The sequence below is a fragment of the Rhincodon typus genome, chromosome 17 (genome assembly GCF_021869965.1).
Source record: "Rhincodon typus isolate 14 chromosome 17, sRhiTyp1.1, whole genome shotgun sequence".
Lineage (NCBI taxonomy): Eukaryota > Metazoa > Chordata > Chondrichthyes > Orectolobiformes > Rhincodontidae > Rhincodon > Rhincodon typus.
This window is the reverse complement of record NC_063348.1, coordinates 17,774,428-17,790,247: the sequence shown is the minus strand read 5'-3', so window position 1 is coordinate 17,790,247 and position 15,820 is coordinate 17,774,428. Positions and strand designations below refer to the sequence as shown.

Sequence of the window (15,820 nt, the reverse complement as noted above, 5' to 3'; positions counted from 1 at the left end):
CTGCGGCACGCACCTTAAGGTGGGTACTTTTGAAAATCATACTGGGCAGAGTATAGGACCCTGCCACCTGGGAGATGACGAAATTGCTGTGTATTGCATTCAGATATTGAACGAGTGTATCTATTGTAAGACCTTTCCAAATGAAACAAAGCAACTGTAATATACAACCGCCTACTGAGTAACACATTAAAATGGCATATTACCTCCACTTGCCCTATTATAATATGACCAGACCAATATCAAAAGTACCTGAAATGTACCAGGTAGGTTGCATGCTTGCTTTCACTACATTCACAACTGAACACATACATGACCAATGTACCAAAAGTAATTTGCACGCAGACTGTTTTTTTCTTAACGAGTATATGTTTGACAAAATATCATTTGACAAGTTATTTTCTTCTTCCTTCCTAAATAAATGAACCAATCTCAATTATTTTTGAGTATCTTCTTTCATTCCCTTGGCTTCAGTCTAAACACATTCAACTATGCCAACTCTGAATTTGGACTTTAATTACCAATTCCACTTAATATTTTGAGACTGACCTTGATTGACTCATATTAATCCCAATTTATTTATTGTGGCACTGGTAAACTTTCATTTGCCTTCTGATCACTTTATTCTTGAATTTTACTTTGGTCTGAAGGTGGAATTTGGATTATGGGAGGTCCACCACACTATCCTTTTGTCAGATTTTGTTTTTCAAGCAAACGGTTTCTCCAAACCTCACTAGACATACGAATGTGACCAGTCTCTTTACAACAACTCCAAACACATACTTCATACTACTTCTTATCCCTTTGGTGGTTTTTAACCTTGACATGCACTGAATTTCATGCAAGATTTATCATTACTCATCTTCATTTTGTCTTGATTTGCTATTGACAGGAGATTTAAGCAAGTTAAATCTTGTCCTAGGAGTTTAAACACAAATTTGTAAGTTGAGCAACTGATTGCAGATTCTGTGGTGATTTTTTTGAGAACAGAAATTTGTTTACCTTGTGTCATGTGGAAACATGGGAATTACTGCCAAACTTGGAACTTTAGCTAGTATTTCTGCAAAGACCTCTTCCCATGTACACATCCTTCTGCAGCATCATTTGATGCTGGATGATACCATAGTACTAATGTGTATTTCACAGACTATTATCTGATACCAATACCTTGGCAAACCCATAAATTGCAAACCAACTTCTCAAAATCTCAAATGTTTTGACACTTGTGGTATCAAGCACAGATTCAACATTTATTCACAGCCATAGTCGTCAACCAAAACAAACCAGTCTTTCCCTTCTGCTTCAAAGAAATCAACTTATACCAATCTTATGACCAAATGAGGAAGGGTGAATCAGTTCCTCGCTCAACCTCTCCAGTTGGTCATAAAGTAGATTTTAAGTCATTTTTTAGCACACAGCTATAGCTTTGTCCAATTAACATGTAACTAACCATGTTCACCTGAAACAATAAGGAACCAAAATGCAAGGTTTTCTTGAAAGGGTATTTTTATTAACCGCCAAACCCGTGAAAAATAATAAAGATGCAACAAGAAGCATACAACCTCTGTAAAATCATGTGTGCCTTCACACAGGCACAGGCACAGGCACAGGGACAGGGTCAAACTTTAAAAGGGTATAAAAGAATACAGAGTTTAGAGTCTTTTGGCTGTCCTTGAGGTAAAAGTGTTAAACCTGTGGGTGGTAAGTTTATGTCTTGGACAATCAACTGTCGAGAATATTGCAGTTATCTATTGGGTCCTCAGAGTCATGATGCTTCTTTCCAATGAGTATTGTTATTATGTTTTTTTCTTTTTGAGAAACATTTTCTCCCTCTGACACCACTTTGTGTATGCTCAAAACAATTAATTGTAAAAAATATACTTCACTTGTTTAAAAAAAAACTATAAGGACATTCAAAAAGCTTCTCATTGTTGTATACAATCTTTCCAACAAGGAAGAATAAACACAAACAATATATTGGAATTTTATACCCCATAGACCTACCATGCAGTTGCATGTAACAAGGGCATTTTTAACTCATACGTGAAGAAAACATTTACATTTTCAGGCAACGAGGGGTTCTAACAACTGAACTTTCTCCCTTTATACTATGGCAGAAAGACCTTAGACAGTGTTTTTACCCCACTGCACCTTAACAGCAGCTGCCAAGCTTTAGTGCGTCCCTCAGCATGTAGTTCTGGACCTTGAAATGTGCCCGTCTGCACACTCAGTTGAGGTCTCTTTACACTGGAAAAGCAACAGGTTGAGCATCTTTCACAAAGTTGATGGTCCTTCAGCCATAATTGATGTTTGTCTCCGTGTACATCCTGGGGAACAGACTAAAGAACATAGAGTCTTGCAGCATGGAGCTGTCCAGGTCAAACATCAACAGAAATCACTGAAACTCTCTCCAGACCTTCTCTGCAAAGGCACATTCCAGGAGAAAGTGTGTAATAGTCTCTTGCCCACCCCTCACCCCAACCTCAGCTACTTTGAAGGCAGTGTGAAGTGATGGAGAGCCCAGATATACATGAAGGACCTGATGGGTACTGCCCTTCTCACCACCAGCCAAGCTACATCTTGGTACTTGCTGCAAAATTCTGGTGATGAGGCACTCTGCCAAATGACTGTGACAATCTGTTCAGGGAACCATGAAAATGAGATCCTCCCCCCATCTCCTTCTCCTGCAGGATCTCAAGGACATTACGTGCTGACTACTCCCTGATGGATTTGTGGTCAAAGGTGTTTTCCTTTGCAATTCTTTCCATGAGAAATGGATAATATGGAATCGTCCAACTACTTGGAGCATTTTACAGCAACAAGGCTATGCTCATCCTTTGTAACACCATAGGCAGGTAGAAACTCAGGACATAGTGACACTTGGTGTTTGCATACCCAGGGTCTATACACAACTCAGCACAGCTACACACAAAAGGTGGCTGTCAGGATGAGGACAGCATTGGGTAAAATCTTCACCCCGTTGTACAAAGCTCTGGATAGTGTCCCAGTGGACACGGTCCATCTTTGACCCCGGGATGAAGATGGCTTGGGTGACTGCTCAGGTTCGGGGAATGGGCCAGAACTTGTGCAACAACATTGACATTACCTCATGCCTGATAACCAGAGGGAACAATGCTCCCATAAGTCCAGTTTGTCTCCCCTTGGCAATAGGCTGCTCCAAAGCTTTTGTACACAACCCAGGCCCTCCGAACCATATATCCAGCACTTTCAGATAATCTGCTGTGTTGGTGAAGGGAATAAAAGATCAGTCACTCCAGTTTCTAAAGAATGTGGTCTTGCTGTTGCCTCGATTTACCTTGGCTGCCAAGCCCACTACAAACTGGTCACAGATGCTCCTGAGTCTGTGCACTGACAGTGGATGTAAGCAGAAACCGGTAACGTTATGCATGTACATGGAGGCTTTGACCTGCATTCTGCAAAGCCACACCATATAGATTCACTATATGCAGCCATTAATTGACATAAAAACCAGAAGAACTGCAGATGCTGTAAATCAAGAACAAAAACAGAAGTTGTGGGAGAAGCTCAGCAGGTCTGACAGCATCTATTAAGAAAAATCAGAGTTAACGTTCTGAGGAAGAGTTATCAGACCTGAAACGTTAACTCTGATTTTTCTTCACAGATGCTGCCAGACCTGCTGAGCTTTTCCAGCAACTTCTGTTTTTGTTCATAACTTTATTTACAGCTCCCCAAAAGAAACCGAGAGGCAGCTGTAATTTAGTAGAGTAACTGCAATTGTTTGCTAGGGCAGGACAAAAAGTGACTGCTTTTGTTCCCCAGTCCAAGTGAACAGCATTTTTTAAAGAGTAGAAAAGCAGAATACATTTCTCAAATGTGTGAAACTTGTAGGTATTAATGGTCAGAAGACTCAGTTGTGCTTCTTCAACTAACACAAAGTTAGCACGCATCTGCAGCAAGCAATTTGGAAAATATCAGCCAACTGTCTTAGATAACAAGGTGTAGAGCTGGATGAACACAGCAGGCCAAGAAGCATCGGAGGAGCAGGAAGGCTGACGTTTCTACACCTTATTATCTCAGATTCTCCAGCATCTGCAGTTCCTACTATCTCTCTCCAGCCAACTGTCTTCAACCTTTGTAATTGTTTTTATTTAAGAGTTTCAAATCAAGTTTCCCACCCTTCTTTTGTACTCTGTATAAGTCTTGAACAAGCTGTGGAATACCCGTATGGAGTATTTTTCTAAAGCTTCTTCATTATTTGCAATTAACTACCATCTTAATTAGTGTATCTGTAAACTTAAAAGCTATCTGAGGAGGGCATTCTTGACAAAGTACTTTGACAGTTGTAAAAGTAAATTTTGGTGCACTGAACTCCAAGAACATTTGCATTTGCAAATCTCACATGCAATACCTCAACTGGAAGACTTCATGATGTTTATTGATGAGAAATGTGTAAATTTAATATTCCTCCAAAATACCTTTCAGATATAAAATACAAAGTCAAAATATTCATAATAAATAAATTAAATCCCACTGGATCAACTTGAAATTGAAGCAATCTTTAATACTTGACTTTTTCCTGACATCAAATTAGAATTACAGATTCCAGTGTTACTACTAATAGCACAAATGTCTTCATTCAGTCCAGTGTCCTAAAAGATACAACCTCAGATTGAAACAAACAAAACAAATTGCTGGAGAAACTCAGTAGGTCAGGCAGCATCGATGGAGAGAAAACACAGTTAACGTTGAGTCCAATCACCTTTCTTTAAATAAAGGTTACTGGATTCAAAATGTTAACTCTGTTTTCTTTCCACAGATGCTGCCAACCTGCTGAGTTTCTGCAGCAATTTCCACTTGTTTATTTCAGATCTCTAGCATCCAGTTTTTGGTTTGATTTTACTCAAACTGAAACCTACTTGGGGAAAAAATGTATTCTGTTTTTCTTTCAACTTTTAAAAAGTCCAAATTGTAATGATTAAATCTGCTGCTGAAATGAGACATAATATAAATGATGCAGGTCTTATTTTTTGGGCAGGCTAAACAAAAGTAATGAACAGCATTAAACCAGAATATTCACTGCAAGGAAATTAGTGCCAAAAAAATCCAAGCCAAACTTTTGAACACTTTCTTCATGTAGATCATACAAAAACCATTTTACATATGTGCTAAAAACAGAATCCGTTTTAAAAGTTTTCAAAGTGCAAAGTAACAAACAGATTACATAAAATTACCAGGCTTTAAATAAAGAAGAACAGCAATCAAGTCTTTAAGAAATATGTGTAGAATTTAATATTCCTCCAAAATACCTTTCAGGTATAAAATACAAAGTCAAAATTAGAATCATACATCACAGCACATCCAAATATTATTTTATAGTGATTAAAATATATAAAAAGTAAAAAAAATTAAAAGTTAAACATCTATACATGTAAATATAACAATTAAAATATAGAGCAAAATGTCAAAACAATTGCAGATTGCTCTGCTAATTCAGAGACTTGTGGACACCTTTGGGCCATGTAATGTTAACGGATCTTTAATATCACCTCGTCCTCTCTTGTAGGGCTACTGATAGAAACTCACTCCAAAAGTACAGCGCATTAAACTAGGCCTGAATTATTACAGAAGTTCACACCTCCCATCAATCTATTGCTTTGTCATGTGGGATATGTTGCAAAATTCATGTTATTTCCTCCCAGACTCCTTCAAAAATCTGCTTCCTGATACCTCAAGGTCATGTGGGAAAATTCAACTCAAAATGGGACACAGAAATATATGTAAAAGATGGTTTGTTTGAGTAACTAAAAAAATTCCTCTTTCCATTCGACAATACCACAGTTTAGCAAAACCATGGACACTTAACTAGATAAAAACCGAAAGAACAGCACATGCTGCAAATCAGAAACAAAAATAGATGTTGCTGGAAAAGCTCAGCAGGTCTGGCAGTATCTGTGAAGAGAAATCAGAGTTAATTTTTTAGGTCTGGGTTTCGAGGAAGGATCATCGGACCCAAAACGTTAACTCTGATTTCTCTTCACAGATGCTGCCAGACCTGCTGAGCTTTTTTTAGCAACTTCTGTTTTTGTTTTTGACATTTATCTAGAGTTGTATTAGAGCTCTATAATGATCAAATATACTGTTTATTCATCTTTAATACTCTTTATTAATACATTCCAAACACTAAATAAAATACTACCTTCTCAACCTTCAGTTTAAAATCAATATACTATTCATAACACAGTGCAACACTAAGTTAGGCAGATCCAACTGGAGGTTAAACTTTTTGTGCTGAGATAACCAATTTATATGCTGCTACCATTAGCCTTAGCCTTTGGTCTAGGAAAAGAAAAGAAAAAAGTTTGCACTGCCATCCTGATAACTATTCAGAACTAATGGGCATGATGTAATTAGTATTTACCATTGTCCATAAATATAAAACCATAAATTCACCTCTTAAGGATGAAATCACAAATAGCACCTGCTACCATGCTGTTCATAATCAAATAGTGATGACATCCACTCATCTAGAATACTCATGAATAAAGTCAACTGGGAGAACTATTCGTGCCATAGAACTTCATCCTTGCAGCAGCATGTGTTTTCAGGGAGAAGTAGCTGAAAAAGGGAGACAACAAATTCAGGACATCCAAAGTGTTCTGATTCTCAGTGAATTTTGATGCAAGGTCAGTGACCTGAAACATTAATTCATTTCTCTCTACAGGCGCTTCCTAACCCACTATTTCCTGATGTTATTTCAGATTTCCAGCAACTGTGATATTTTGCTTTTGTAAAGAAATTTATACATTTGGTGAGATTTGATCAAAATTAATTGTTATTTGACACAGAAAAATAACTAATGGCAACTGAATGATTCAGCACTAAAATGCTCAAAGAAATTCCTCCTCTTACTGCTCAAGTTCAGAAAGAACATGAATGTTTTAAGGTAGAAAAGTCCCCAGTGAGTACTTTTTCAAAAATATAGCTATAAAATTCTTACTAAGTTACAAACGCATTTTTACTCAGCTACAAATCTGTACAAATAACTGTTCATTTGTAATGCAATGCATCACTACAATTATCATTCTGTCATTTTATTTTCGGACACGGAAGAATTCATTTCGGAGCCACTCTGTGTCCTCATACAATCGAGGGTCTCCAAGGCAGAGGGTAGTTCTTTTGTAGAAATAATAGTATAAAACAGAAGCTGGAGGGCGATAAAATCAGAACGGTTTCAGGTTAGTGCATTATGGAATTACATGAAATTGTCTACAAGATCAAGGCACCTGTAGAAACTCAAAGTTTTATCTCATAATTTTATATGCAGTGTTACGAAATCCCAGGTTCAGTTTCTGATCTATACTAAATTAATTGATCTGAGTTGATTTAAACTACTGATTACAGCCTCAACACTCTCCATTTAACCCATGAGAGTAGAGGCCAAATTATTCCTTATTGTCATTACAAAGTGCCAATGCAAACATCAGGAAAGGCAGAATTAAACCTATGTTCAGCTATGACGTCCTCCAAAGTCAAATACTTGAATTAATTACGGACTAGATTCAAGACTACTATTCTGAGCTACCATCACAAAGATGTTTGGTGATTTTGCAACTGTGCCAAAGCAGGAGTGAGAACGTTTGAGAAGAGAAAAGAAATAAGTATCAGGGAAGACCAGGAGCGGAAGTAATGCATATTTATGCAGCAACAGTTGTCACTAATGGAATTTTTTTACAATATGATTTCAAACTTTTGAACATGAATTCCAGTTGTCATTGTGGCAAGATGTGTTTTGGCTAGCTACAGACATAAGTGGGGAAGAAAGGGAGGGGTGAAGGAGAAGTGGGTTGCTGCAGTTAATCATTTATGGGACAAGCAGAGGCTCAGGAGCACAATGTCACGTTCTGGACTAGATCTTCCATGCAACAAGAGAAAAAATATATTTTTTAGAAAGGATATTATTAAGAAAAATAATGATCTGCATTGACTTTATCCAAACTATTTCTCAAATCAGCAAATATATTACTGTCAGGTAGCAGGAGATGATGGAAATTGGGTGAAGTATAACTTGAAAGGATTTCTAGAAAGAAAACTTGCCCCTGCTCCACTTTTCAATTCTTGGCGGTGCTATCCAGCACCTCACTCAGTTTCCTATTCTTTGTTACTAAGCAGCAGGTTTTTTAAAAATTACTATTCATGGGACATAGGCATTTGCTGGCTGGACCAGCATTTAGTGCCTATCCCTAGATGCCCTTGAGAAGGTAGTGATGAGCTGCCTTCTTGAACCCCTGCATTTCATGTATTGTGGATAGACCTATAACACTGCTCGGGAGTGAATTTAGCATAGTGACAGTGAAGGAATGGCGATAAATTTCTAAGTCAGGATGGTGAGTGGCTTGGTGGAGTACTTGCAGACAGTGGTGTTCCCATGTATCTGCTGCCCTTGTCCTTCTAGATTAAAGTGGTTGTGGATTTGGAAGGTGATGTCTGCATCTTTGGTGAATTTCTGCCGTGCATCTTGTAGATGGTGTACACTGCTGCTACTAATTGTCAGTGTGAAGTATTCTCATGCTCCCCTGTTCACAGAGCAAACATCTTTTCAAGAGTAGATTATAATCTAATATTTCTAAGGATGCATCACAGTCTAAAGGATGGGATGAGTGGACAGAGAACAAAAGGACAGAGATAACCAGGCAGGGCCAAAGAAAAGAGAAAGAGATATAAGCAGCAGCAGGGGACCAGACAATGAAGGAAGGAAGAAAAAGGATGAGGACAGGGAAAGAACTAGAAATGGCTGATGACAGGAAAAGACGAAGAATAGATGGAACACAAAAGAATGTGTGGAGGGTTTTATTTTGGTATATAGAATTTTGTTTGTGCATAAATAAAATGTAGCCCACCAACTGGTTTTGACACATGCATCTGACATTTAAATTGATAAAGTTGAATGTTCTAAGAAGACAAGGAAGAATTGTCAGAATGAATCAATTCCTGTACTACATTCTCAGAAATCTGACAGACTATTTAGATTTCGGAAGGAATTTTTGTAAGAAACATTTTGGAAACCATACACAGTGCACATTTGTCTATACCCTGCACTGCTTCACATAGCAACTTCTTCGATTTCAGTTTCAAACAAATAAAGCTTACAGAGTGGTACTCCACAGATTCAAAATCCAATTACCAGCTACTGGCAGGTAGCATCTTTTTCAATCTTTAATGCAAATTAAGAAATGTTAGCAATGCCAAATCAATGTGTACCTGACTGTTAAGAGGCCTTATGGCACAATGGTGGCTGTCCCTATGCCTGGGCCAGAAGGACTGAGCTCACGTCCATCTGCTCCAGTGGTTTGCCAATAACATGTCTGAACAGAGTGATTAAAAAATACACATACTTGCCTGCTACAGACAGTTCCCTGCCTCAGAAATAAACATCAGGATATTACTCCATGCCTTTGCCCAATCACATTTCTTAATGCTAATCATTAGGAATTATTCCCATTTAGGTCCATCTTTATCCATTTTATGATTCCACCACACTCCTGACAGCAAAGATAAAGTTGAAAATCTGCCAAATGAGGCATGATATGCCTATCCATTATATTGCCCTTTTTCATGCATTGGTAAATTAGCACTTTCCACAATGCTCTATTTATTTGGATCCACAGCGAGTTCACAGCCTCTTTTTTCCTATCATCAAATGATCTTCTGCAATATGATGTAATAGTGAATTTTGCAGAAGGTTTTGGAATTAAATATTAGTTTATGTCAAATAAGGTGTTTTCAGGAAGATGGGGCACTTGGCCTAAGCAAAAATGAGTTAAGGACCTAGGTTTCTTGCCCTCAAGACGGACATGTCTGTCCTCGACCTGCTACAGTTTTCCAGCGTAGACCAACACAAGCTGCAAGAACAACACTCCATTATATGCTAAGGTACATGCAGCCTTCTGGACACATTTACAACTTCAGACCATTAATTCTGTCCTTATTTTGCTTTGTTTTTACTTTCCCCCATCCATACAAGTGTCTGTAGCTTGTCTTCATGTTTTGCTTTCAGTCAGAACTGACTTTTATTCTGCTAGTAACACCTATTCTGGACTTTGGTTTGTCACTTCTCCAAAACAATTACCACTGTCTTTGTCTTTTTCCTCTATGACACCTTTGTTTTCTAAACTCACTAACTTTCCCTTCTTACTGTTCCCCCTTTTCTGACAGCATAAAACCCATCACATTTTCACGTCTCTTCATGAAGTGTCAGGACACAAAACATTAACATTGTTTCTCTCTGTACAGATGATTTCAGACCTGTGGAGTTTCTTCAACACTTTGGATTTTTATTTTCTAAATTGTTTGTCAATTTCCTCCAGGTGTGTGTGTGTGTGTGTTAGACATCTAAGTAATTTTGACAATATCAGAACAGTAACATACCCAACCGTTGGAAGACAAAAAGTGCTTGAAGTCCATTTGTCCACACGTACCCACGCATGTTCCACCATCGCAGATTCTGAGAGGAATAGGAATTAAAGCAGATATTAAAGGTGAGTAAGATTAAGCAGCTCATGGAAACTGTTTCCAGCAACACACACAGCCAATTTTAACCACTTGCAAACAGGTTTAGTAACACTTTTAAACAACCTGACACCCATGTATCACCTAATAAGATTAACAAGATACGCAAGCCAAATCCCTTTGACCTTCTTTCCCATCACATGCGTGACAAAAAGTAGGAACATCACCAACATCTGTGATGCTCAAATAAAGCCCAATGAAATTGCCTTTGCTCAGGGTCTTTTGCATCACATTTCATATTGTTAGCAAATTAAGCTTCCTATCAACCAAAACCTCCACCTTTTACATGCCAAATATGAAACTACATGGCCTAGGTCAACTATTAATTAAGAACAGAGAACAGTACAGGCCCTTTGGCCCATGATGTTGTGCCAACCTATTATCCTACTAAGATCAAACTACCCTACATTATATTATCATCCATGTGCCCATCGAAGAGTCGCTTAAAAGTCTCTAAAGTATCTGACTCCACTACCACTGCCAGCAGCGCATTCCACATGCCCACCACTCTCTGTGTATAGAACCACCTCTGACATCTCCCCATACCTTCCTCCAATCAGTTTAAAATTATGCCCCCTCATAACAGTCATTTCCACCCTATCTATGCCTCTCATCTTTTTATGATTATACTTACAAATAGAAATTGTGGCAGACAATATGTTCTTCGATGTTGTCCAAAGACATAAAGCGTATTAGATCAATGAGAATAGGTTAAAACTGAATGTCATTTCTTGACAATTAAAATAAATAGAATCAGCAAGATTCAATGGCTTACTAATGCAACAGAAATTAAAAGGATGTTCATAGATGAGCTGCAGCTATACTCCCAATCTTTTTAATGCCATCAGCCATGAATGACCGTGGAAAAGGAGGAATAAAAAAAAAACAAAGTGCATTTATTTAGTCCCTTTCATGACCTTAGCCAATAAGCTTAAATATAGGAAACAATGCCTCTCCTGGTTCCCCTCTAATTCTTTGTCTCCCATCATCTGTAACATGGTTCTCTGCTTCTCAAAACACATTTCCTCTTCTCATTTCTTTTGTGTGGTGGATACAACTTTAATAGTATCCTTCAAAATGGAGCTTAAAAAAAATCACAAGACAAATGTTATAGGCATATAGGGAAACAGCAGGGGAGTAAGACTAACTGGATTGCTCTTCAAAAGTGCTAGAATACATTCAATGGCTAAATAGCCTCTTTTGCACTTTCCAGGTTTATCTACTGCTGTTTGCACACCAAGGCTCCTGAGGTTTATCCATGCATGATAGAGTAACTATAAATTCCATCTGAAACATACACTTTCTTTAAACTGCCTGAATCAACAGCGACAGTGCTCCTATACAATCACTGGAAACAAAAATCCAGGCTAATCTCAAGCATTCAAACGATCAAGATGGATCTCAATGACTCACCAAGTCACTGTAAATAAATTTCTTCAGATCAAAAAGAAATTAAACAACTGAAACATATACACCTTGCATTACTATTGAATGGTGCACTTTCTTGATCCACCTTATTGTTACTATAATGTTTATACTATGTTGAAATGAAGAGACATTGTGTTATTTCTCAGTCTTTACCTCGACTTCAAAATTATTAAACACTCTAATCATTCTCTTATCCGACTACCTAAAAGGATTTAAAACCCAGCTAACATTTAATCACTTCTTTGTGATTTATCTCACCATCTCTCATACATTTTTCATCATAATTTCAGTGGTGCTCTGCACTAGCTACCTTGGTAGTTCATACAAGTTTCTCAATAAGATACATAGCTTTTCTATCATTTTATGAATAACTGATCCATGACAAATCAGGAATGTCCCAGGTTTGAACCCAAAGTCAATGCCAAATTAACTAATTTCAGCACACTGATCAGGAGCACAAAGCTAGTCAATGTTTCTTCATGATTGTCATCTAGCAACAACTGGAAGTGGAGTTATGTGAAGATGCCGCTGGATCTTGTGATGATTTCCTGCATGACACAGTAGCTTACCAACTTTTGCCATCTCAGATCGCATCCAAAACCAAAGATTTTGAGAATCCATGGATTTGTGACCAAGCAAAGAATTAACCCGCTCAAAGAAAAAAAAAATTTAGAAAATTGTTGGGAGGAGAAGTTTCCCAAATCTCAGTCATGATGCATGGGGTACAATTAAGCAGAAGCAGAACTTGCAGGTCAAGAGTTCAAAACATTAATTTGTTGTCAGCACAGATCAGGATGAGAACAGGTTGGCCTTTTCCATCTAATTGTGGGTAATAAAGAGCAGAAGAGGGAGGGGATTTTTAAAAAAATACATCTCAAACAAATGTCAGGAAGATAGTTTCATTTTCCCTCTGACGATACTGACTGTTATATCTATCTAGATATGATGTTGGCAGACGACTGGAGGGTAGCATTACATTGATGCCAGGCCAGACACCTACACATATAGATATCTTAACTGTCATTATTAATTATTGGAACTGTGGCTAATCTCCCTGTCAAGGGTCTTGAAAGCAACTGTAACACCAACTTGGTTCAGAACAGCCAGCTCACCATATACTTTTGTTTCATATTAGACATTGACTTACTCAAGAATCTCCAATGTTTTTTATCTTGAATAAAATAGCTTGTCATTTTAATATCCCCACTGTTTAAGAAAAGGTAACCATATTAACCACAAAAATTTAATGATGGAATTTTTCCCCCAACAATTGACACATCCTCCAAAAAAACAAATGAAATGTTGCATGGAATTACAATTTATCACATCTCAAATTACACATGCAATTAATTACTCAAGTGTAGTAATTTGTGTTATTCACTTCGATGCAATATCTGCAATTTCATCATGTAAAACTTGCATACCTGAATCCAAACATGAAAACTGACACTTAAAATGAAGTAAATGCCAGAAACAACAATGGTTCCAGTAAACCTATGAATCAGCAATTTGACCAAGCCAGCTTGAAAGATAAATGTGTTAAAAAACATTAGGAAGATGACGATGACATTGAAGAGGATTCCAACATCCTGAATACTGAAAAAGAGAAAAAAAAGAGATTTGGTTTAAAAGTTCCCAGACTAATTATAGCAGTTCCACAGTAACAAAGCCAATTAATGCATATTATTCATTTGAAAACAAATCAGCAGTTACCCACAGCTTCCTGAGTTTCTTCAGCAAGGTCTGTTTTTGTTTCAGCAAACACAGCATTTGAGTGCAATCAAATGGGTAAACACAGTGCCTCATGTATTACTGAGCCATTTACAGCAGGTTCCAGGTTAGCTTTACTGGTCTGTGCTGATCTCAGCTAGGGTAATATCTTAGGTGATATATAATTCAGCCCATTTCCACCAGTCCAGGAAGGGGAATGCAGCTATAGCAGAATTGGGTTAACGGTGATGCAATCTCCGAGAGAATAATCTGGTAACATTAATTACGTAGGTTTACATAAGATGAATGGCCATTCAGATGAGAAACAGGAAGCCATAATGAAACTAATTAATGCCTTTAAGAAAGTAGTAAATGTAAATTATTTAAACACAAATTACAATATATTTTCTAAGAGATTTATAAGTATGTAAATTTTAAGCTCATGAATAGTATTACATTAACCTGTGCAAGTTCTCCCACTCCAGTCATAATGTAATTAATCAAGATTGTACTCTCTAATACTACAAGGGCCATCTATGAGCAAACGAAGGAACTTTAAGAGGACAAAGTATTTTTTAAATTGAAAAATCCAAGATTATTACTTTCATTACCTAGCTGTTTGTTCCCCTCCAAGTTCTTTTTGCTTGGAAAAAAACGTAGTTTGATTTTAGCTCTCTACTTTCCGAAGCAATTGGTGCATTTTCTACTTACTAACCGTCACATTTGCACTGTTGTATGTTTTTAAATAACAAAGCCTATGTTAAGGCTCATTCGGCAGACCACTTGCCATCAATATTTGAATATCAAGAGGTGAAAGGGAGAGAGGAGCTTAAAACAATCAACATCAGAGAAACGATATTGGGAAAATTATTAAACCAGAAGGTTGACAAGGGCTGGATGGTCTGCCTCTTAAGGTTTTAAAAGCAGTGGCTACAAGAGATAGTCATAAGTGGTGGCTGCATCCGTTATAATCTTCCAAAATTTCGTAGATTGTGAAAAGATCCCAGTAGGGTCAAAAATAGTAAATGTAATCATTCATGAAAGGAGGAAGACAGAAAGATGAATACAATAGACAAATTAACCTAATACCTATCATAAGGAAACTGATAGAATCCATTAAGGTTATAGCGCAAAATTTTAAAAAATCATAATGAAATCAATTGGGAGTCAACATGGTTTTAACAATTTATTACAATTATTTGAGGAAATTATAAATTAGATAGAAAAGGGGTAACCTGTAGATCGTGCTGTACTTGAATTTCCAAAAGGCATCTGATAAGGTGCCACACCAAAGGATGCTAAACAAACTAAGAACTCACAGTTCAGGGGTAAAATATTAACAATGGACAGATGATTGGCAACTTAACAAAGGGAGAAAGTCAAATACAGGCAAATGGTATTTGTTTAGTTTAGGAAACCTGGTCCTAACCTGAACAAGTTAGGAGCAAGGGCTTGATAAAGCAGAGTCGGGATAAATTAGTCAATTTTGGATTTGCATGTTGTAACTAGCCACAGGGATCAGTGTTGGGGCCTCAATCATTTACAATCAAAATCAATGACTTAGATGAGGAGACAGAACACATGGTAGCTAAGTTTGCCAGGAAAGTAAGTTCTTATGATGAGGCGAGGAGGAGTGATTGACTCCCCTCTTTTATCACCCGCTCTCAGTCAGTTGCAACTAATACTTTTGTTTCTGTCTCATACCTACCTATAACAATTCAACCAAACTTATGTAATTAGATCAAAAGTAAAGGAGTGCCTATGCCATGGTTTCCTTCAATAAAAGAGTTTTATTACTTACTAAATGTGAGAAAACTAACAAAAAGCTGCATCTGATAAATGCACATAGTCAGTTGAGGGGTTCTATAATAGCTTCTTGCCTAAGTCCAGGCTGCTGCAATTCAAAAGTCGTAAGTGTGAAATTAGAATCCCAAAGGTTTTTGATCTGTTTCCTCAGCAGTGGTGAAATGTGAAGGTAACTGATTTCTTAGGGAATGGTGATTTTCCAAAGTTGCTTTTTCACCAGCTTTGATTTCTGAGATTAAGACAGGGAAAGAAGAACTTTCTCTCTCTTTTGTTTGTCAAAGCAAGCTATTGAAGTATGAGATAACAAGGTGTAGAGTTAGATGAACACAGC

At 37.4% G+C, this 15,820-nt stretch overlaps 1 protein-coding gene across 5 annotated transcripts in view; it reads right to left on the bottom strand.

The window, feature by feature from the left end:
• Positions 1-5,244: 5,244 nt before the first annotated feature.
• The window catches only part of tmem138 (transmembrane protein 138), a 42,444-nt gene continuing 31,868 nt past the window's right edge, over positions 5,245-15,820 (bottom strand). For all 5 annotated transcript variants that reach the window (XM_048606869.1, XM_048606870.1, XM_048606867.1 and 2 more), the window contains 3 exons: positions 13,398-13,569; positions 10,405-10,480; positions 5,245-7,183 (listed from right to left, as the gene is read on the bottom strand). In XM_048606869.1, coding sequence (XP_048462826.1) covers positions 7,071-7,183; positions 10,405-10,480; positions 13,398-13,569 — 361 coding nt within the window. In that variant the 3' untranslated portion in view covers positions 5,245-7,070. The remainder of the gene's footprint in view (positions 7,184-10,404; positions 10,481-13,397; positions 13,570-15,820) is intronic.